Source organism: Cornus florida, unplaced genomic scaffold, assembly GCF_030987335.1.
Source record: "Cornus florida cultivar Cherokee Brave unplaced genomic scaffold, ASM3098733v1 CherokeeBrave_3.0.0_Hap2_Chr10, whole genome shotgun sequence".
NCBI lineage: Eukaryota > Viridiplantae > Streptophyta > Magnoliopsida > Cornales > Cornaceae > Cornus > Cornus florida.
The window spans coordinates 8,614,215-8,638,494 of NW_026775580.1; the positions used below are offsets into that span (position 1 = coordinate 8,614,215).

A 24,280-nucleotide genomic window follows, 5' to 3' on the forward strand; every position below is an offset into this window, starting at 1 on the left:
AGATCTAAGGTTCATAAGAAAGGCTTGGCATACCAGATGTTAAAAGCTAAATATTTTCCATCTTGTTCTATTTTGGAGGCTAGTTTGGGCTCGAATCCGTCTTGGGGGTGGCGTATATGGTCTTCTAAGACTATTTTGCGTAATAGGCTGAGGTGGTCAGTGGGGAATGGAAAAACTATTAATATTTGGAAGGATAAATGGGTTTTTAGTTTGCAAAATAGGCTAAATCTAAGATATGGCGTAACTAATTTATGTCATGTTACAGACTTAATTGATGTGAACCGTAAGGTTTAGCGTATGGATGTGCTTCAACAATGGTTTACACCTATGGAACTCCAGGCTATTTCTAGAATTACTTTTAGTCATTTAAATGGAGATAATGTGCAAATTTGGTGTCTTAAGCCTTCTAGAAAATTTACGGATAAATCAACATACCATTCGGCATTATCTAGTTATAGTGATTTGAGGAAGAAGGTACCGGATAGGGGTCCTAGTCCACCATACAATGGGATGGGGTGGAGATCTATATGGAAAAGTAGAACCCTTTCAAAAGTGAAACATTTTATTTGGAGATGTTGCCATAATGCTTTACCCACGGGGTCTGCTCTTGTGCGTCGGGGATGCTTGGAAGATCCTATCCGTCCTCGTTGTGGGTTGGTGGAAGAGGATATTATACATTCATTTTTTCGATGTCCTTTCTCTATTCAGGTCTGGAAGCTTTCACCCCTACGATTAGATTTCTCAAATTTTTCAATTTAATTCTTTTTTCGAGTGGTGGTCCCATCTTTCTAAAGAGGTTTTATATGAGAAAATGTCTTTTTTGGCTTTTGTTTCTTTTTGTTTATGGGATATATGGAAAGCTCGGAATAAGTTGATTTTTAACAATGTTGTTTAGAGCCCATGGGTGGTTGCAAATTTGGCAGTGGAGCATTATTGGGAATTTATGGATGTGCAACAAAAATGCAGAAATATTGTCCAATGATCCCATAAGCAATCGTTGGACAATAACTCCTGATTTTTGGTTTTGTCAGAGGGAGTTATTAAATGTAATGTGCATGCAAGTTTCTCCAAATCTTCCTTCTTGGGAGGCAGGGGTGCTATATTTTGGGACTCGTTTGGCTCTATTGTTTAGGCAATAGTGTTCTAACCTTTTCCATCATCCTCGGTGTTGTCGGCAGAAGCTTATAGCTTTAGAAGTGCAGTCTGTTGGGTGAGGTCACTCAATTTGCAGAATGTGTGCTTTCAATCAGATGCAAAGTTTGTAGTGGATTCCTTGAATGGTGCTAGTGATTGTCTGATAGATATTTTTTCATTGATTTTTGATATTCATGCATTCCTTAAAACTTTCTCACGCTATTCAGTCACTCATGTTTGACCCAACAGAAATAAGGTGGCTCATGCACTGGCTTCCTTATCCCGGGATGGCATGGATTTAGATATGGCTCTCTCTCCATTCCTTTCTTTGATCTTGCAGTTGGCCAAGGAGGAGGGTAGAGTTATTGGTTAGTGTTGGTTTGTTTGTTGTTGTTTGCAAAAAAATAAAAATAAAAATAAAAATAAGATAAATATAAATAGCAATAAAATAAAGTAGTAAGAACGAAGATAATAAAATAATGAAAAAAACAATATCCATTGGTAATTAAGTGGGTGTTTGGGATTGTTTCTAAAAGCACTTTCATACCAAAAAATTGTGGTGCAATGTGTTTGGTGGAAAAAAAAAAAAAAAAAAAAAAAAGAAAAAGAAAAAGAAAAAAGAAAAACGCTTATAGGTGGCAGAGGTTACGTCAAAAAAATGTGTTTAAGTGAAGTTAGGAATCGTAACTTTTAAAATTACATTATTGGTAGATGTTCATATTTTAAGGTAACTATTTTTTTTTTTTGACAATTTAATCTCTTTATATTTTTTATAAATACAATTTTGTCCCTGCTACAAACAAATAGCAAATAATATATAGGACTCTGTAACAAACTAAGATCGTAATTTATTATGGGACTCTACAACTGCCTTCCAATCTCAATAGTCCTACCTTCCGATCTAATCGAATTTTTAGGGAGAAAAATTACAAATTTTTATTTACTGATTGATAGTTTTATCTAAAAATATAATCTATACCAAATGGACTCTAAATAAAGTAATAAAGAAATGATTTATATTTGATTTTTTATTTTCGTTTATCGCTTACGGGGTTTGGAATCCGGGCATAACAGAGTCAGTCCTTTTCACGAGGTTCCATTGGTCCGAGCTTCATTCCTTTCTTTCATTGGTCCATCTTGTGCCAATTACTAGATACCTTCTCCCTTTCTGGGCCTGTACGAGTCCTTGAATTAAATGCTTATCTTTTATTTTTAAGGTAAAGTACAGTCACACCCCCTGGGTTTAGTAAAAAGACACACGAATGAAACTTATCTGTTTTTTGGACAAAGACACCCCTTCAAGTTTAAAAAATGGACAAAGAAACCCTGACAATGGTGAATTGACTTGATTACCATTTGATATAAAAATTGATATTTTAATTGACTGAAATACCCTTGAATTAAACCCAAACCCAAACATTTCTTCCTTTCTCTCTGTATGTATGTATATATAATATACACACTACATAATCGCCGCCATCGCCAAAACCAACACAATCCTAATCCCAGCCTATCACTAATCACCGTCATCGCCACCACCCACACAATCCCAATCATCAATCTCCACCACCACCCACACAATCATCGCCATTCAAACCCACCACCAAGTCCACAGCCTCTCCCTTAAACCCAAATTTTGCAAAGATTGATATATATATGTATCAATCTTTGCAAAATCTGGGTTTAAGGGAGAGGCTGTGGACTTGGTGGTCATATATATATATATATATATATATATATATATATATATATATGTACACACCCCTTTCTCTCTCATCCATAACCCATTCACAGCCCCTTTCTCTCTCCTCTCTGTTCTCTCTTTTCAAGAGAGCCGGTCAGAGTCTGCTAATGGTCCCGGCTGAGTTGACTCATTTACTCCTCGCTCACTATCCAACTCAGTGCCCACAACTTGTTCCAAGACGACAATGAAACTACCGCTGATCTTCTGACACCGACGCAGGAGATAAGGAGAGCAATACAAACTATGACTTTGATCTAGCTACGAATACAAACCTTAATCTGGTGGCGGAGGAAGGATCAGACGACCGACTCGACTAGTCGTAGTAGTCGTTAGGGGATGCGGTGGCGCCATTCTAGGAGAGCAGTATGGGTGGGTGTGGTGGCGGAGGCGGTAGCGACGGCAAACGACCCCTGCTCCTGCCCCGCTGGTGTTGGTGGTGGTGTTGTAATGTGGATAATGTATATATATATATATATGTGTGTGTGTATATATATATATATATGTTAGCAGATAGAGAAAGAGGCATAGATGGTGTGATAGGAAGAAAAGAAGAGAAAAAATTAATAAGGGGCTATTGCATCATTTTGCAAGATCTGATATTTTGTAATATATCTGAATTTAATATTGAAGAGTAATTTGTCTTTTCATATGATTTAAGGCCTTGTTTAGATGGAATTTCAAAAAGAGGGGTATCATTGTTCACAAAATGGGTAACTTTCATCTGTGTCATTTTGCCAAATATCAGGGAGTGTGGTTGTATTTTATCCTTATTTTTATATACTCATCTTACCTTTCAAAACAATAATAATAATAAATAATATTATAATAAGTGTTTGTTTGTCTATGTAAGTTGTCTTTCTTTTTTTTTTTTTTTAATTGTATCCATCGTAACATAGTAAAAATACAAAGCGTATTTGGTATCGTTTAATTTCTAAAATAACTTTTTAACTAGTCATTATATTTTTAGACTGGTAATATTTTTTTATCAAATATGTTTTTATATTTTTCCTTCAAAAGATCGTGCAACAAAATATACGTTATCAAATATACATCCAAATAGATTGCTTCTACTAAAATAGGCCATAAATAATCATCTTCGATCAAAAAGAAATTGAACAGTAAAGTGGGTTAAGTTAATGGGTAGTGTAAGGAAGGGGATATTTAGGTTCCAATATTGTGACTTAAAGTTGTGGATAACTTGTGCTCACATTGAATCAATTTGCTGAGTCATCATAATCACATGTGAAACGCCAAAAAAAAAATGTTTCTAATCAAGATTACTATCAATTTGAAGATTCTCTAAGACTTTGACATGTGTCACTTGTTCTTATCCAAGTTGAGATGTTTTATCATATGAAAATTGGGTTAATTAGATGTGACCCATTTAGCTTACTCATTTTCAGTTCGGCCTGAACCTTTCTAATTTGGTTGAACCCCACCAACTCATATTTTGTGCCAGATAACTCGTGGAACCCAAAACTCCAACAACTGATATCATGCAAAACTCAAATTATAATAAATATTTACATATTCATCATTTTATTGTTACATTGTTTAGTTAATTCTTTCCTCTCAGCTTGGTCTGAAAGTATAGTCACAAAATAAGAGCATACTTATTTTGCAATTCAACACTTTAACATCATTCCTTTCATTACGAGCATAAAAGTAGGCGGTTTGATTAAATATCAAAATATCGCTAGTCTCTGTCCTTCCTTTAGAGGACTCTTCTTTACTTAGAATTAAAAGTGGTTAATGCCTTTATCGAAAATTAAGTCTATTTTATAAATTATTATTTTTAAATAACCTCTATAATTTCTCCAAAAGTTATTATTTGATCCCAAATTAATCACCATCAAAAATGTAAATAATTGTATCACAAACACCTAAACTTTATATAATTTTTTACTTAACGTTTTTAACAATAATTGAATCTCTCCAATCACCACTTAGATGCATGCATGGACCTATAGTAGGCAGGGTCGACAGTAAAATTCTCAAAATTTTGAGAGGTCCTAGGCAAACTTTCAAATGCAAAGATTTCACCTGCGCAAAAAAATTATAAGAGTACAAAATTTTCATTAAAATGAAGCAAATTTTTTATATATATATAAGAGTGCGGATTTTTTTATTAAAATGAACAATAAGCACCAAGAGCAACTCAAAATAATTTAGGGCCATAAGCAAAAAAAAAAAAAAAAATTAAAATTATAAGAGTAGATAATTTTTATTAAAACAAACGATAAGCATCAAGGGTAACTCGAAATAATATGGGTCCTTAAGCAATAAATAAAAAGTGACCTTTTAATAATATATTAATATTAAATAATATTTATTTAAAAATCATCCTTCTTACTTTTGTGAAATTAAAAATTACTAATTAGACCAATGACTAGTGGCCTAACGGTATCAAACTCTTACCTCCCAAAGGGAGGTCAAAGGTTCAAACCTCCATGAAGGCATGTGTATGTGAGTTACCAACTATGAAAAAAAAAAAAAAAAAAAAAATGCTAATTAGATTATTGTATTTAAGTTTGGTTAAAATATATAAATATATGAAATATATATATATATATATACACACACACAAATTTATAATAACAAAAGTTAATAAAATTAAGAAATAATTAAAGAAAAAGAACAATAGAACCTAATTTAGAAAACCCCAATCCAATGCTCTTACAAATTCTTCAATAGAATAAAAATGGATTCAAATTGAGAATAATAAATTTTTAATGAAAGAGGAGGGAGACGACTTGTTGAGAGAGTTCGGGGAAGAGATAAAATATGTAAGGAATAAGAAAATAAATAAACAAATAAAAGATAAAAGCAATAAAAATAATATAAAAAATAAATAAATAAAAATTTAGTGCTGTTGTAAAAAATGCCGAATGAGAGAAAGAGAAAAAAAATATAATTTTTTTAGAATATAAATATTTAAGTCCAATATTAAGAGAGAGAGAGAGGGAAAAAAAAAAAAAAAAAGTTATTTAAGAATATAAATATTTGGGATCAATATTAAATCTTTGGGGCCCAATATATATATGTATTGGTCAGAGTTAAATTTAAAAGACATATATGTATTGGTTAGAGTTTAATTTAAAAGACATAAATGAGGAGGGGAGAGAAAACAGAGAAAATAAAATTTTATTTTAGGATATAAATTTTTGAGGCTTAATATTAAATTTTTATATTGATTATATTTGTAAAAATATTAGAAAATAATTATAATATAACATATATAAGGAAATTTAAAATTTTGAAACCTTCCAAATAGGAGTTTCTAGGCAACCGTCTAAGTCGCCTATTCTCAATGCTAGCCCTGACAGTAGGCCCAATGGGGGCAATTACCGATTGAACTTTTATTTTTTCATATTTTATACCTATTTTTTATTTTTATTTTTATTTTTATTTTTAACTATATACCTATAAAATTTTAAAATTGCCCCATTAAAATTACAAAAAAAAACTCCATTATTGCCCCTGTCATATGGTTTGAATTTTTTTTATCTTTTCTTGTTATTAAAACCAACCTCTCTAACATAAATTATTTTTTAGATCCGTTCCTGCTTAAATGGGAGGTACTAATTATTCAAGTGCAAAACATTTCTTTCATTTCCATTTTTTCTTGTAATCATTAGCTTAGAAATATCAAACATAGTGTAGGAGGTGGCATATTTGGAGTTGGACTCGAGACCCTAATAAAAAGACCAGTTCACCCTTTTATATATTTAAAGCCTCTAGAACTATGTTAATTAACGCGTGGTTTTATGGGTCAATTTGATGTAAAAACTAGCATAGAAGACGACCGAAATTAGACCTGTTCAATCAAAAGACATGGCCCCAGTTGACGAAATCAAAAGACACGGTTGAAAAATGGCGTATCAGAAACTCAATCAATCATCACCATTCACCACCATTTCCAACTTTAGAATTACTTATAAAGCCACAAGGCTTGTCTCATGGCTTTACACGTAGAAAAACACAACGTGTTAGGGACTGTTTCGTGTTACAAAAGCCATAACCAATTAAGGCGGTGATAACTGCCAACTGGTTTCTTCTTCGATCTTTTCCACTTAATTTCTTTCCAACCCATGCTCATATCTATATATATATATATATATATAGACAAAGACAAGAATATTTGGAAAGCTAAGCTTCTTTCATCAATCTGCTATTAACATATATATGTGTTCAAGATGAGAAAGATGCTGTGCTGCAACTTCAAGAGATCATCTTCTACTACACCTTCTGGTGAGTTTATTTTCCAAATCTTTCTCATCTTATAAGATCTTAGTTTAATTCTATTTTTTATATCAAATTACCATATATTAAGGGTTATCTTTTGATTTTGAAATTGAATCATTAATGGGTTCTTTTGCTTACCGATTTCCTCCCTTTGAACCTAGCTCCATCACAAATATTTTGTCAACTTAATAATTTTCCATTCATTAATTTTTGTATTATTTTCCTTCAAATTAAAACACCCTATAGTAACGGTTATTAAATATCCGATCAATCAAAACACCCTATATATATATATATATATATCATAATAATTTCCCTTAATTTGATTAATGTCATGAAGTCATTTACCTTTATTCACGAGATGTTTTTGCTTTTGTTTTTGTTGTTTCAGTTATTAGTCGTGAAGAAAATGTGAAAAGCTTGGTCAACAATTTAAACATCAATGACGAGTATAAGAAAGCCTTTAGGACAAAGTCTTACATAGAAATGTTGAACAAAGTTGAAGGACAGCTTGGAAGAAGAAGTCTTAATAAGTTGCTCTCATCGTCTTCCTTAGTCCATCTCTCCGACACATTGCTCGAACCGCCTCAAGAAACCCTAGTTGACATCGTTGCAGGCTCTAACCTCCATCATCTCCTCATTGACTACTTTGAATCCAGCTTAGAAGCATGCCATATTTGCGAACTACTCCTTCGAAGCGTCCACCAAACCCGCTCTAATTACCAAATAATCAGAAGGGTAATCAAGCTAACAAAAAGGCTGTATGATCGTCGTCGTGAAAATCCCAAGAACGATCAGTATTGTGACGCCATTTTCGGAGAGCTCTCTTCCTTTGCATCGCTCAAAAACCCCTTATCGGTTATCAGCATCAAGAAATTCCGCGACGTACACGACAGGAATGATTTCTTGCTTCAAAGGTTGACATCAAAGCGTAGAAGGGTTCGAAGAAGAGCGAAGATGACTAGAGGTTTGAAGAAGATGATCGTGGGGTTTGGTCTCGTGGTTTCTTACAGCGTTATTGCGATTTTGTTGTTAGCGCTTACTGCTGGCCACGGCATGGTTGGATTGATAGCGGCGCCAGCAGTGATCGGTTATTCATTATGCTCGCTTAAAAAGAAGAGCAAAATGGCGGGTGAAATCGGACACTACTTCAAAACAAGCTTCCAAGAGAGACTGGGTGAACAGCTTGAAGTTGCAAAGAAAGGAGTGTACATATTGATGAATGATTTCGACACCATGAGTCAGCTTGTGAGAAGGTTAGAGAACGAGATGGAACACAGTAAAGAAATTGCTCATATGTGTGTGAGGAATGGAAAGAGTGAAGTGCTGAAAGAGGTTGTGAGAGAACTTGAGATCCATGAAGCTTCTTTTGTGGAGCAGTTGGAAGAACTTGAAGAGCATTTATACTTGTGCTTCCTCACTATAAACAGATCAAGAACACTAGTTATACAAGAAATATTGATGCTCCAACCAGAAAATACATCATGCATGGGGCAAAGCTAGCTGGAGATCATGTACACTGACAATTATTTTTTAACCTAAGCGTAGTTGAGATTGAAGTTTTATAAAAAATTTCATGTTTTTTTAACAAGGTTATGTACAACTCAAAAATTAATCCAAATTTGCTTTATTTTTACAAGGGAGCGTGTGTCATTAATTTGTTTTTAGTTTCCTTTGGTAGAACATTCCTTGTAGGATGTGTAGGGGGTTTCTCTTGCTTTTGGCATAGCGGCCCCCCAGTGGGAGGCTCGCACGACAGGTTATTAGCTCAGTGGTAGAGCGTGCCCCTGATAATTGCGTCGTTGTACCTGACCCTGAGATGTGGATCATCCAAGGCACATTAGCATGGCGTACTCCTGTTTGAACCGGGGTTTGAAACCAAACCAAACTTCTCCTCAAGTCCATATGGAGACACAAGCTGCTGCCAGTACAAGTTTGTGTGAAAGGTGGGAGATGGGATGAGTCGAGGATCGGAATTAGAGGCCAAAAGGAGAAGGTTTTGTCAGTTCAGTGGGGAGAACTGAAACTGGCATGTCGCTTGGCCCATTGGAAGAAGAGGTGGCCAATGGCTGCCAGAAATTAGGGATCATCTGCCATGGACGGTACGGTACGTACAGCCTTTCAAGTTAATTCAGCAACCCAATACCACCATTGAGCTTAGGTAGGCATTCTTCGTAATGGTGTTGGAGCCTGACCATAAGAATCTTCTAATCAGAGAGTTGATGAAACTTATAACCAAACTGTTTGCGTAAAATAAAAATGGCCATCCAATAGAGTTTGATGCTATAGAGAACAAATTTGCATATCGGGTAATTTCCGTGCATAGTTGCTTCACTAGGATTTTGGTACAAAACTTCAATGGCAATCACAAAGACAAAGGGAGATATAAAGGGATCACCTTGTCTGAAGGTGCTTTTGAAATATCCATGGATTTCACCATTTTAATGAGATGGAAATGCTGGGATTGTAAACCCTAAACCCTAAACCAATGGATGAAGGATGGAGGGAAACCCATCAAGGATAGGGGGGTATCAACCAAGAAATCCTATTCTTCTGTCCTTTATGAATGTTGATTGACGGCAACAAGCAATTGGTCTAAAGTCATTCATAGTGAAGTATTCAAAATTATATGTACAAAAGGCGACTTTTGTGCCAAGAACAACGCTCTTTTGAAGAGGGGAACTGAAGCAAGCTATCTCAATTTTGATGCCAATACCTCGTAGTACAGGTAATGATGCCAATACCTACTCCAGCGAAAAATTTAAAATACTCGGGATATCATACTCTCGAGTCTCTCAACCGTTGGATGTGGTGGTAAGACTCACCTAATAGATTATCCATCACCAGGTACGACTCTCTTGCTTGAAGAAGAAAGTAATTCATAGGATTGGCTTGCACAAGTTTAAAGCATTCTAATTTTTAGTGAGTCAAATGTACACGCAAACAAATTGTTGTATAGAACTTGATCTAAAAATTGTTGGAGACTTCCTACAATCTCTTCTTTGTGCCAGTCAAATGAAGAATTGAGGGAGCAAAATTTAACAATAACCACAAGACGAGCAACTAACCACATTGCAATTAAAAGCATTTGAAAGAAAATTTCTTTTAGGCCGATCCGGCCCCAGCCGAATAGAGAGACACAAAGGGGTGGGACCCAGGGCTCGCATTAAAATTGGAGTTCTAGTGCAAGTATTTCCATGAGTCATCAAACTTGTTTCAATTTCTTGTAGTCTTCAAAGCCAAATAACAATGGCTTGACCTTAAGCCAATCTGCTGGTTTTGGCATAATAATTGCTATGTATCCTTCCCTATCTGCCTGCAAGACAAACCAAAACGGCAGCTTAATTGAATGGATTACCAAAAGTTCATACATGGAAGACGGAACAAACTAAACTAGTATTCAAGATTTAATGTTATCGATGCAGCTAAAGAATTGGATATATCAAGGCCATAAAATATTTTTACTTTCCCAATACAAGGGACAGAAAGAGGAAGATGAAAAATAGGTGGTAGAGTAGGAGGAGGGACAAGATTACTGCATCAACATTGTCACCCTTAAGCAGCACATCAAAGATGTCTTCCACAATTCAAAACTTTCGAATGAGAAGAAGAGAGAAAAACATACAAACAACTTGTTCAACAGATAAAAATTTGGAAAAAGACAAGAAAAATAAGGGGGGGGGGGGGGGGGGGGGGGGGGGGGGGGGGGGTGTGGGTGTTGGCCGGAGGGAATCCACCTAAAAAGATCTATGCTTGGTTGGAGCTAAGGCATTTAATTTGATGCAAAATTCCTAGACTCAATCGACCATCTTATGGGCTCAGTTTTATCACACTCAGTTGAGTCCGAGTCTTATACTCACCGATATATCGGTGGGAATTGGAATCACATACTCAGCCGAGTTCCCAGAGAATCGTCCAAGACTTGTCTAAGTTCCTTGAGAATTGGTGGAATCTATTCTGAGTCCCTGTGGACTCATCCGAGTCAGCACATCTAATATTGTGCAAGGTCGAGAAAATTTCAACAGTAGTTTTTGACAACATTATGTAATGCCCATTACACTCTACATTCGTTACACTGCAACTGCATTGGCATCTGCGACTTTGAACAAAGATTCCTAATGCAAGATGTGTTGCTTTCTTCACCCTTTTGTTTTAATAACTCTTCCCTCTTCGTGGCACAGGTTACTGTAAAAAGAGATTACTAACTGATAACTCTTCCCTCTTCTTGGCACATGGTGACGATATACAAAAAACTAAAATATTGGGCATGAAAATCTTCTTCTTGTTACCCATGCCACCAAAACTCCTTCCTCCTCTTCCATTTTTTCTCAAGCATCTTAGAGTGATTTACAAAAGAAGAAATTAGTGATGATAAATGGGCTGGTCAGAATGTCAAGAGGAAGATGTGTCCAGGATATCAATCCTAGAACAAACAAGTGCAGAACAATTAAAAGTGTCTTTTATAGTGAAACCTAATGTAAAATGATATTATGAATTAAAGGAGACCATGAAGAGCTTCAAAGCACAAAAATGAAAGTCTTGTGATCGTAAATCACAGATATTGTATGTGATGGTGATCTTTTGAGTGACATAATATGACAATAGGATAAAAATATATATCAATTGAATACAAAGTTATTCGTACCGATGAATTAAGTAATTCTGGTTGCTTGATTAACCTATCATTCACTTCTAAGAGAGAGCCTTTCACACAGCACCTGTAGAAGTTCAACATTGAACATCAAAGAAGCCAGAGGCAAAAGGTAATGAACAGCCCTGAATAGAGAACAGAAACGAGAATTACCACCTTGCAATATAAGAAGCATCGTTGGTGCAAACTTTACACAAAGCCGTGTTGGACTCAAAATGTTGCGCATTCTGCAGAAAGATATATATTACTTAACTAGTAACTTCTAGTAGCACAACGGCCAAACATATTGAACTTATTGGCCTTGATTGAATAGCTAATAATATTCTACATCAAATGACCAAAATATACCAATGCTTGAAACATAAACAAAGTAATTTCATTTTAGCTAGTAATTAATTATCTGTTAATGCAATTGCATGGTCTATCAAAAAGCAACAACTCCAAAACAGATGAGCTGAGGCTAAACCAATTTTTAACTAGAAATGTTTTGGTGAAATTGAATATTGAGGGAATAGGAACCAGATTATGGCCTCAAAACTGCCCATGAAGCGCTAATGCAGACATATATAGAAATATGATTTCATAGTATTTTTTTTCTTTTTAGTATGATAAGATTGGCAAATTAGTGAGTGCGAATCCTACAAAACAATAGAAATGTCTTCTTCATCTAGCTAAATAATCATAGGTAAACAATACTGATCTCCTATGAGATTTATCAAAAATACACTGCCCTCCTCTATTTTTCAAAATTACACTAACCTCCCCTATCAGACAATTTTGTAGAACATTAAAAGAACATGCAATATTACTAGTTTACCCTTTATATAGTTTGAACATGCAAGATTATTATTTTACCCTCACATTTAAATATATTGTTTAATTGATCGTTCAACATTTTGAGAAAAGCCATAAAAGCCCTTGAGTTAAAACCTAGAAAAATTACTCACTCCCTCTTGAATCTAAGCACAAAATGTAATGTAAGACACAAGCATAGTCGAATTAAGATACGTTCATAATTATAAAAAATAAAAATGAATAAAAAATTATTGAACATAGAAGAACATATAAAAAATGGAACACAAACTAGTCAAGATCAAATAAAAGAATTTACAGCATATTATCTTTTAAGTATGCATAAGAATTCAATTAATCAATGTACATTCTGAACAATTCAAGAAATGCAACAACTAATCAAAAGTCTTTTCTAAAAATGGAATGTTTGACATATAAATTTAGAGGATCATATAAATAAATCGCCATCAATCCTTTTGATATACATATGCATTAACTAAGTCAAATACTATTAAAAATGTGCAACAATGCCAAGGAAAAAAAAGTACAACAACAAAAAGCAATAATTCATGTAGATTTTAAATAAATATTTTACTATCATAAAAATTTACAATCAAGCACTAGACGCGACGCACTTGATGTAATGAGTCAACCATAAAGGACCTAAATCCCAATGATTATACGATAAGAGAGAACAATATGATTATAATGTGATGTAGAGTATGTAAATTTTTTTTTTAGTTGGACATGGTCAATAATGAAAGAAAAAGAAAGAAAATATGTGAATGAATGATTAAAAAAATAAGAGCACCACTTTTTTTTAGCCAAGAGCCTCTTGAAAAGCGTGAGCCTAAGATTTTACATGATCCTGATTGAAGATGTCTAACCCATAGTAGGTTAAGGCACTCCGTATGACCCCAAAGGAGTCTGAGGAGGCAACCACACCTTCACAGCTATTTAGGATTTCAATCAACCATGCTATATTCTACTCTCTTTCTGTATTTATTCCAATCCATTCACTTTATTCCATCTCTAGTGCAATCCTGTGATCTCCCTGCCATCCCTCCATAGAAAATCCCCACCCTCCCAGTCTCTCTGCCATGTTCAGCCAACCATCCATCAATATCCATGCCTCCTCTACCGCCCAACAACTTGCAACAAAAATACTCCCAAAACAACGGAACTAACAAGGAAAAAAATAATCACGCTTCACCATTCTCACCACTTAATTCTCTCTAAATCTCTTTCCTCTAAATAGCAAATTGTCAAGAGGAACAACCCTTTTCCTGCTTAAACAAATACCAAGGGTAAGATCATCATTGGAGGTGTTATTTATTTTAACTTTTAGTGATAAGAAATAAAGTAAAGGTAAAAGCTATGGCTTTAGGACTTGATTAAAGATGGCCTGGCTTGAGATGGCGGAATCTTGATTTAGGTATGCCAACTGATGATCCTTATCAAAAACCAAAAATTTTAAAAACACTTGTCAAAAAACTGACGATGACGAGGGCATCACAGAGTGATCCAATTGCTGGCATAAGGAGAGGTATTGAATAGGGTACACTGATCAAGATGGTGGAAATTATGAGAATCTCAGAGTAGCAGGCAGCGACAGAAACATTACAACCAGTCCAAGTTGCAGTGGTGGAGTTGGGGGTCACTATTGCTAGGAACTGGTTGTTTGGCATACCCTGATTTTAGTTTTGGCCAAAGCTTTGGGAACGTGTCGTCATTGTAGAGTTGGATGTTGGTTAACTTCTGTGGTGGTTGAAACAAAACCAAGTCTGCCAGCGACACTGAGTTGTGGCATCAAACACCTCTCTAAAATTCTCCAACCTCTTTCTCTTCTCTTTGCTTCCTCTTTCTTTCTCTTTGTTCTCTCTTCAACTCTATTCTCTCTCTAAAATTTCATGAGTTCCTTCTCATCTCTCTTTTTTCTTCACCTTGGTTCTTTCTCCATCTCTCCACTTCCCTCTATTTTCTCTCCAGCTCATGACAACAGGCCACCACATTATCTCTCTACCAACAATTCTTCATTGTTTTAAGATCTCATATTCTTACTTAGCTTGGACCATAAACCTTTCAACACAAAGCTGGTACAAGTCCTTGCATGCATGAAACAATGTTATTTGTTCTTAGAAAACATTTGAGCTCTATTTCGATGCTTCAATAGCCCATTTCAAATAAAAGAGAGGACGAACTGAATAAAGAAAAGCTGTTCAAATTAAACAAATCTGTGGAGAGACAAGCAATCTATTTCACAGTACTTTCTCTCTCCAGAATTGCATTTCCACATTTACGTTTATATGATATTCAAATGCTATGGAATTTACACTAACTGATGCACAAATCGATGAGGATAAATTCATCAATTTACGGAAGTAATAATAAGGGTAGTAAGTTCATTTTAAAAGACTAGGTGAGGATCATAATGCCTTTACAATCATTTCAAGGGTAAAAATTGGTACTCAACTAAGCCTTTTTCCCGAGTACTTGAGTTGGCTATATGAATCCTATTGTTCCATTCCACATTATCCAAGGCCATTGGCCCAATCAAACCACATGCTAAAATATTCTATAATTAACTCTACCGATGTTAACTTTGATCTGTCCCTTCTCCTAACATTACCCTCAATGTGGACCATATCAATCTTCCTAACTCGCACATTTAATGGTCTGCATTGAACATATTCAAACCATCTTAATCGATTTTCTCTCATTTTACCTCTAATTGGTGCTACTTCAACCACGGAAATTCTCATCATATCTAATTCTATCCTTTCTTGTCTGGTCACAATTCCATCTCAACATTCACAATTCCACCACAATCACTTTATGCCAATGTTGTTTCTTAACTGCCCAACATTCTGTCCCATAAAGAACAGTTGGTCCAATAGTTTTAATATAACTTCCCTTTCAATCTAAAGAGGATACACCAATCACACATTTACTGGATGTACTCCTCCATTTAACCAACCTGCCATGATTCTAAGATTAACATCTTTTTTTTATTTATCCCTTCCCCTAACATCACCCTCAATGTGGACCATATCACTCTTCCTAACTGGCACACTTAATGGTCTTCTTTATACATGTGTTGACACACAAAAGTGGCAGCCACTTCAGCGCTGATATGGAGCAATCAAAAGATGACACATGGGCCAGTACATGGTCCAATCTCCTACTGATACAATGTCCTACTGATACACAGCAATTCCGGAAGATGACTAAAATTCCGACATGTGTACAAGCAAGGAAGCAACACGTGTATAGGTTAGACACTACAAGTGGTAAATTAAGGTGATGACAGCTGGCCAATTAGTTATGTTACAAAATTGGTAATATATATACTACCTCTAATGAAGGATGTAATTGGCCTAATTGAGTTACGTGAATTTGAAATCCTTTTGAACGAGTCAACTACTTGTTAAAAGGAAGGGATAAGGCTGTTCCTAAAATTTAGGAAGAGAGTTTATGGGAACAATTAGGAAGTTACCTTTTGCAGGGATTTATATAACCCTAAATAAAGGAAGAGCATAAGTGGCAATTGCAAAAGGAAAGCCAGAGGGTGAAGCCTATTATAAAACGTGGCTTACACACACACACACACATATATATATATAACCCTAAGTAAAGGAAGAGCATATGTGGCAATTGCAAAAGGAAAGCCAGAGGGTGAAACCTATTATAAAACGTGGCTTATACATACATATATGTGTGTGTGTGTGTGTGTATATATATTTATGTATATACTCAGGTATAAAACAGAAGATGAAGACGAGCAAACCAGAACGTGGGACACATGGCATCGCTGGAAGAAGACTGCAGTTCGTGGGTCTGGAAGTTGAGCTTCTACAGCCAGACATGAGACAAGTGTTTTGTAAAGAGATGATGAAGAGGATGGGCAGTTTGTGATAAGACATGGGATATTCTTGTAAAGGCTACACATGCCTGTAAATAGAGCACATATGACTACATGTAAACTCTCTCAACGACATCAAACAAACTTCAATACATTGTCATTTGCTTTCATGCAATTTCAATACAAGTACTTTATTTTCTTACACTTGCTAATAGCACTTCAATTCTCTAGTTTAGCATTATAGTTTTATTGAAGTCCTTTCATTGAAGGCAAATAAAAACCATCACAATCGCCTGATCATTCCAAAAGGATTTCCTTTTGCTCGACCTTCTCTGAATCTTCCGAGATTCTGGCACGTCTACGCACTTCCAGTGTCATAATTTTGTGCAAACATTAATTGGCACGCCCGGCTAGACCCCGGTAAGATTGCAATGCCGCCAAAGTCAAGGACATCTCGTCTTAGCTACTACTGGTGAAGAAGAGCTTCATCCGGTTCAGACTGGAAATTCTAATCCCGGCCTTGATGAATAAGGTGTCCAAGCCAAGATGCAATCACTGGTTGCACCATTGGCTAAGGCATTGGTAGATTGACTGCCCGCCTTGATGACATGGATCATAAAATATCTCAGAATTACTCTCAGCTATCAGCCGTTGTTTATAATTGTTCAGATTCATGAGAGATAGGGAGAGAGAAAGAGAGAGATTGAGAGAAAATGTATGTTCTGTATATTGTATATATGCAGCCCTCTAAATAAGGCTTATATAAGAAAAGGGTTAGAGACCCTAATTACATAATTACACAATAACCCTAACTACTATGGGTAATTACATAATGACCCAACACTATAAAGAATATACATTCTAACACTCCCCCTCAAGCTAGAGAATATATATCAAATAATCCCAGCTTGGAATAGATAGTCTTTAACCGATTATGACCCAGTGCTTTGGTAAACATATCAGCTAGTTGATCTTCAGACTTCACAAATGGAGTAGAGATGCTACCACTTAATATTTTTTCCCGAGTAAAATGACAATCAACCTCAATATGTTTGGTTCTCTCATGAAATGCAGGATTCGATGCTATGCGAACTGTTGCTTGGTTATCACAGAACAATGGAGTAGGAGTTTCAACTGTCAACTCAAGTTCTTTTAGAAGATTTTGTATTCATGTCAACTCACTAGTGGTATGTGCCATTGCCCTGTACTCAGCTTCAGCACTAGATCGAGCTACCACCGTTTGCTTTTTACTCTTCCATGTAACAAGATTTCCTCCTACAAATGTACAGTAGCCTGTAGTAGATCTCCTATCTGAAGGAGAACCAGCCCAGTCAGCATCTGTAAAACCTTCCACCCTGAGATAACCATTTGAATGGTATAGTAACCCAAAACCTGGAGCTCGCTTGAGATATCGGATAATCCGAAGAACAGCAATCCAATGTAGCATTCTAGGAGCTCCCATAAACTGACTTACAACGCTAACTGCATATGAAATATCAGGTCGAGTGATAGTGAGGTAAATTAACTTCCCAACAAGGCGACGAAATCTGCCTGGGTCATTAAATAGATCACCCTCATCAGACACAAGTTTTGTATTTGAATCCATAGGAGCATCAACCGGACGACCACCTAACATACCCGTTTCTTCTAGCAAATCCAATACATATTTTCGTTGAGATAAACTTATACTTTCCTTGGATCTAGCAACTTCAATACCCAAGAAGTATCTAAGTTTACCCAAGTCTTTAGTGTGGAACCGATTTTGCAGAAACAACTTCAACTTAGCAATGCCTGCAGAATCATCACCTGTGATCACAATATCATCTACATACACCACAAGAAAGATGAAGCCAGCTTTAGTGTGCAGGTGAAATACCGAATGATCGGTCTGGCATCTGTTAAGACCAAATTCTAATGCCGCCTCAGAGAATTTCCCAAACCAAGCCCGCGGAGATTGTTTCAATCCATACAGGGCCTTTTTAAGGCAACAAACAGTGTGACGAGACTCCTCCTGAGCAACAAACCCAGGTGGTTGCTCCATATAACCTTCTTCAACCAAGTCACCATGTAAGAAGGCATTTTTGACATCCAATTGGAACAACGGCCAGTTACAATTGGCAACAATGAAAATAAGAATCCGAATAGAAGAAATCTTAGCAACAGGAGAAAAAGTCTCATCATAGTCAACACCATAAGTTTTAGTGTACCCCTTTGCCACTAGACGAGCCTTCAACCGCTCAATAGACCCATCTTGAAGGTATTTAACTATGTAGACCCACTTACAACCAACCGGTTTGGAGCCCGGAGGTAAGGGAACAAGATCCCATGTTCCATTACGATGAAGGGCATCCATTTCATCTACCATGGCTTGCCGCCAACCCAAATCAGAGAGAGCATCCTGCAATGTCTTTGGAACAAAAGTAGCAGATACTTTGGATAAAAAACAAGATAAAGAGGATGAAATATGACGATAGGAGACAAAGTTAGAAATGGGATGAGCAGTAACACATGACCGAATACCTTTACGAAGGGCAATAGGCAAATCATCAGGTAAAGGCGTCGGATCCGAAGACTCTGAAGGAGATGGAGGGAGCGAAGTAGGCGGTCGAGGTCGTCGAGTATAAACCTACAGAGGAACAGCAAACCGAGGACGTGCGGAAACAGGAAACTGAGAGGGAACTGATGGCAAAGGTGGCTCAGAAGTAATATCGAGAGGACTAGTAGAATCAGAAAAATATGGGATAGACTCAGAAAATGTTACATCAGCACTAGTGAAATAGCGTTGGAAATGAGGACTATAACACCGATAGCCCTTCTGAGTGCGTGAATACCCAAGAAAAACACATTTAGTTGCACGAGGGTCGAGTTTATCAAGACCAGGTCCAAGGTTATGGACAAAACACACACAGCCAAAGACTCGCGGAGTCAGATTAAACGATACGGAGTCGGGAAATAGAACAGAGTGAGGAGATTTACCGTGTAGCACTGATGAGGGCATCCTATTAATAAGATGACATGCCGTAAGAACAGCATCACTCCAAAAATGTTTGGGAACATGCATATAAAATAAAAGGGCACGACAGACTTCCAGAAGATGGCGATTTTTACGCTCAGCTACTCCGTTTTGTTGCGGAGTATAAGTACAAGAGGATTGATGAATGATGCCTTTGGCATAAAAATACGTCTCAAAAGGGTCCGAGAAATATTCTTTGGCATTGTCAGAACGTAAAATTTAATGGAACACCCAAATTGAGTTTTGATTTCTTTGCGAAATATTTGAAAAATAGAAAACAACTCAGAACGATTTTTCATTAAAAACAACCAAGTCATCCGAGAATGATCATCCACAAAAGTCACAAAATAACGAAATCCATTAATAGAAATATGTTTTATTGGTCCCCATACATCTGAATGAACTAATTGGAAAGGACTAGCCACACGATTATTAGCTCTTGGCTTAAAAGATACACGACAATGCTTACTAAGGTGACATGTTTCACAAGACAGAGACTTAACATGACTAAGACCGGGAACTTGACGCTGCAAAACTGATAGCGAGGGATGGCCGAGACGACAGTGCCCTGGAAAGAAGACAAAGATTATTGAAGAGCTGTGGGAGATGGTGCAAGATCGAAGTAATACAAGCCACCTACTTCATGCCCCATACCAATCCTCTTCTTCGTCTTGAGATCCTGAAAAAGACAACATGTGGGATAAAATGTTACAAAACAGTTAAGAGATTTAGTAATTTTGCTAATGGATAACAAATTTAAAGGGAATTGAGGAACATATGACACAGAAGAAAGGGACATAGAAGGGGTAAGAGGAACAGTTCCCAAACCCAAGACTTTAGTTGATGATTCATTAGCAAGAGTAACACTTTGAGAGGAAGGAACAGACTGAAAATCAGATAGGAGATGAGAACTACCAGTCATGTGATCGGATGCGCCAGAGTCAAGAATCCAGGGACTCTGACTAGAGGACAAAAGACATGCAGGGGCACTACCTGATTGAGCCAAGGACCCCATGGAAGATAAGGTGGAAGTCCGTTGTTGAGACAGAAATTGAGCATACTCATCACGGGGAATCGTGACCATAGCAGTCTCAACAGCCACATGTGGAGCAATGGATGTGGCAGGGAGAGAAGAATCCCCATCACTAGCAGTCACTTGATGTGCATAGGAAGAAGATGGCGGTTTCCCGTAAAGATCCCAACAATAATTGACCGTGTGATTGGTAAGACCGCAGTGAGTGCAAATTTTGGAATCTCTGCCTTTGCCTCGACCACGGCCGAAACGACCACCACCACCACCTCCACGAGAAGACTGAAAGCCACCCTGGTTCACAACTAAGGCAGAACGTTCACCGTTAGAAGAAGCAGTGACACCACTGGAAGTACTGCCTGAAGAGCCACTAGATAAAGTGGCACGCTGGAGTCTGGATAACATATCAGGTAGAGAGGGAAGTGTAGAGCTACCCAAAATCTGTGCACAAACAGGTTCATACTCTTGTGACAATCCTGTGAGAACCTGAACAACATTAAAATCCTCACGTTGCTGCTGCATGCTTTTCATATCAGAGGTGATGGGTTGATACATATTCATTTCTTCACACAGTCCCATTACTCGTGAGAGGTATTCTTCTAAACTGTGAGTCCCTTGCTGGAGATCAAAAAATTGTCTACACACCTCATAAACTCTGGTTATATTACCAACACCAGAATATAATTGTTGGAGTCGGGTCCATATCTCCTTGGCAGTGTCCAGATATAACAGGTTGGAGCTAATATAAGGTTCAATACAATTCAACATTAAGGAGATGATCTGAGCATCTCTTTGTTCCCATGAACTAAAATTAGCATCACTGCTTTTGGGTTTATCTTGAACCAAATGATCGCCAAAGCCTTTGGCTTTCAGGAAAATGGCCACTGACTCGGCCCATAAAATGTAATTTTTTCCATTAAGCTTGACTGAAGTCATGGGAGGATAAAAGGATGCAGGAGATAGGAGATCTGAACTGGAAGCCATGAAGCCATGGAGAAGATTAAAAAAAAAATAGAACCTGGGAAAAAATGCAGAATTGGAACCGGGTCGGATCCAGATCCGGGCCGGAGCCGGACCTGGGTCGGATCTGAAACCGGATCGGATCTGGGTAACTGGATTGGATCAAAACAAGTCTCTGCTATCCCGGTTTTAGTAAACCAGGATTGGAATAGTGTAGCTGCGCCACCAAACAGGGATGTTCTCCTTCACAACCCACTAACAGACTCCGGCAAGCACATAGCGGCGACACCACACAACCTCCGCAACTTCCGACCAAGAAAAAAAAGCGAATCAATGAAGCTTCACCTCTGCCAACAACGACGGTGGATGTCAGCGAGCTTGCTGACGATCGACACGGCAACAACACAAGCGGCCAAGGGGCTTTAGATCTGACGGCGACGAAGGAGGCTGCAGATCTGACGACGACGATGACGGGCTTCAGATCTGACGGCGACTAAGGACGATGTTCTCAACCTACCGGCGACATGAACTTCCGACAAAGACACCAACGATATACTCACGATTCCAGTCGCTCTCATACAAGGGCAACACACTTATTGTTTCCCACACCCATGAATTTATACCGCTCTGATACCATGTTCAGATTCATGAGAGATAGGGAGAGAAAGAGAGAGAGATTGAGAGAAAATGTATGTTCTGTATATTGTATATCTGCAGCCCTCTAAATAAGGCTTATATAAGAAAAGGGTTAGAGACCCTAATTACATAATTACACAATAACCCTAACTACTATGGGTAATTACATAATGACCCAACACTATAAAGAATATACATTCTAACAATAATCGACCGGCTCAAGCTGGAAGTCCAAATGCTCAAGAATCGTTGCCCAGCCGATTCCTAATCCTCCACCAGTGGTGTCTGGTCAGCCAATTCCTGTGGTGAGTCTTTCAAAAAACTTCGCAGTAGCTTGGCCAGAACTTCCACTATTTCCATGGCCAGCATTGCAGTAGTCGTTGTATCAACCGCCTCCAATGCCACATATATTTTCTCCGAATTTCCCTGGAAGAGATTATCCTGACCCAAGGGCAACTATGGTAGATGGAGGAATAACTCGCCTTTCCCACCAGTGCCGCCACCTGTGGTACCCAGGGCAACCAATGGCCAATCCACCAGTTCGGCCAGAGAATAGTCCTCTACCAGTAGCTAACCAGCCGCTGGGAGCTAATCAACCGGCCCAACCAGATCTTCCAGTTAACAGAGTTGATAAACTGAGAATTTGGTTTGGTTACTAGAAGAGTAAACCGATCGGCTTATAGAAAGCCATACTCGGAAGTAATTGATGAATTTGAATTCCCTAGAGGATAGAAAGTCCTGGATTTTGTTGCCTTCAACGGGGAAGGTAACCAATTTACTGTTGAGCATATTGGCAGGTTTACTGTTCAATGTGGTGTTGAGCATATTGGCAGGTTTACTTTTCAATGTGATGAAGCATGAGCAAGCCCATGGTTGAAATTAAGGCTTTTCCCAAATTCCCTTACAGAACCAGCCTTTTCTTGGTATATTCACTTACCACCAGATTCTGCTCATTCGTGGCAGCAGATGGAAGAGCGTTTCCATAAGCAATTCTACCGAACGGAGTCAGAAGTGACCATGGCCGATATATCTCGGCTCTACCAGATGGCCAATGAATCAGTGAAGACATTTATTGCCAGAATCAGAAGGGCCAAACTCAAGTTCCGTTTCTCTCTTCCAGAAAGGGAGTATGTTAGGTTGCCCTTAACGGCTTTGATTTCGAGCTCTAGAAGAGGTTTGAGGGAATAGAGTTCCAAAACCTGTTCGAATTAGCTAACAGAGCCAGTAGATTTGAGTCCATACTCAAAGAGGAAAAAGAAAGAAATAATTCTTCCAAAAAGACTTGCTACCGAGACCCTAATTACGAGGTTTTCTCTGCAAAATTGGAAGATGATCTAGAGGCTATTGTGGCAGATGTTCATATCAAGAAACCTTATGTCTGTGTGAGGCTTTGATCAAATCAAAATCTTCCACAAGTGGTGAACAGGCATCTACCTCTTCGGCCAAGAAATGATTAGCCGATTTAGAAAAAGTTTACACTTTCGACCTGTCCAAAACCAAGCAGATATTTGATCACTTTATGGCCAATAATCAAATATCGTTGCCTAAGGGTCATATATTATTCCTACGGCTAATGAGCTAAAGGGAAAGGACTTTTGCAAATACCACAATTCCGAAACGTTTTGCAGAAAGCCATTGATGAAGGTACACTAAAGTTACCAAAGAAGAAACGTCAATAGTAACATGATCAGCCTTGCTCCAAAGGTTCCAAGGAAGAAGATTGATCTTAGGGATGAGAAGAAGATACAGGAAATTCCAATTAGGCCAAGACCAGTCGCTTCCGACAACAAGGTGATAGCAGACTTGGAGAAAAGATTTAAGAGGCACAGATTCACACAGCAATCACGGCCGATGCCTAAACTGCCGGGGCCGTGATAATGGAAGGCATCACCATAATTATAGGAGGGATTCTCATTCTTCCAGAAGAAGTATTCATGACAGGTTAACGGACGTACAACATCATCTGTCCGGCAGAAGGGAGTCACAGTGGTACGCACAAGCCAGCAATCTCAATCCACTTTCAAAAGGAGACCTCATATTCAATCTGAGGTTTAGGTGCAGAAAAGTGATGTTTCACACAAGTTCCGAATGGTGAGACCACCCATCACTCCGCCTGAAAGGTGGAGAAGACTTGAACACCAGAAGTTCCCGAAAGAAAGGCCTTCGGCTAGGCATGGCTTTACTCGGACTCAGAAAAGGAGGCTACAACGCAG

General features: G+C 37.6%; 2 protein-coding genes across 2 annotated transcripts in view; one reads left to right on the forward strand and one right to left on the reverse strand.

The window, feature by feature from the left end:
* Positions 1-6,875: 6,875 nt before the first annotated feature.
* On the forward strand, positions 6,876-8,762 carry LOC132278765 (UPF0496 protein At1g20180). The gene is made up of 2 exons (XM_059780648.1): positions 6,876-7,129; positions 7,515-8,762. Exons 1-2 carry the CDS (start codon positions 7,075-7,077, stop codon positions 8,624-8,626), a joined length of 1,167 nt encoding a protein of 388 aa, XP_059636631.1. The 5' UTR covers positions 6,876-7,074; the 3' UTR covers positions 8,627-8,762.
* Positions 8,763-9,985: 1,223 nt separating this feature from the next.
* Positions 9,986-24,280, reverse strand: part of LOC132279063 (uncharacterized) — a 34,590-nt gene continuing 20,295 nt past the window's right edge. Inside the window, exons 4-6 of the mRNA XM_059780992.1 lie at positions 11,931-12,001; positions 11,769-11,841; positions 9,986-10,439 (exon numbers count right to left, since the gene is read on the reverse strand). Of these exons, the coding sequence (XP_059636975.1) occupies positions 10,329-10,439; positions 11,769-11,841; positions 11,931-12,001 (255 nt within the window). The 3' untranslated portion in view covers positions 9,986-10,328. The remainder of the gene's footprint in view (positions 10,440-11,768; positions 11,842-11,930; positions 12,002-24,280) is intronic.

Coding starts and splice junctions, on each gene's coding strand:
- LOC132278765 (XM_059780648.1), top strand. CDS start 7,075: ATGAGAAAGATGCTGTGCTGCAACTTCAAGAGATCATCTTCTACTACA. Junction 7,130..7,514: donor ATCTTCTACTACACCTTCTG/GTGAGTTTATTT, acceptor TTGTTGTTTCAG/TTATTAGTCGTGAAGAAAAT.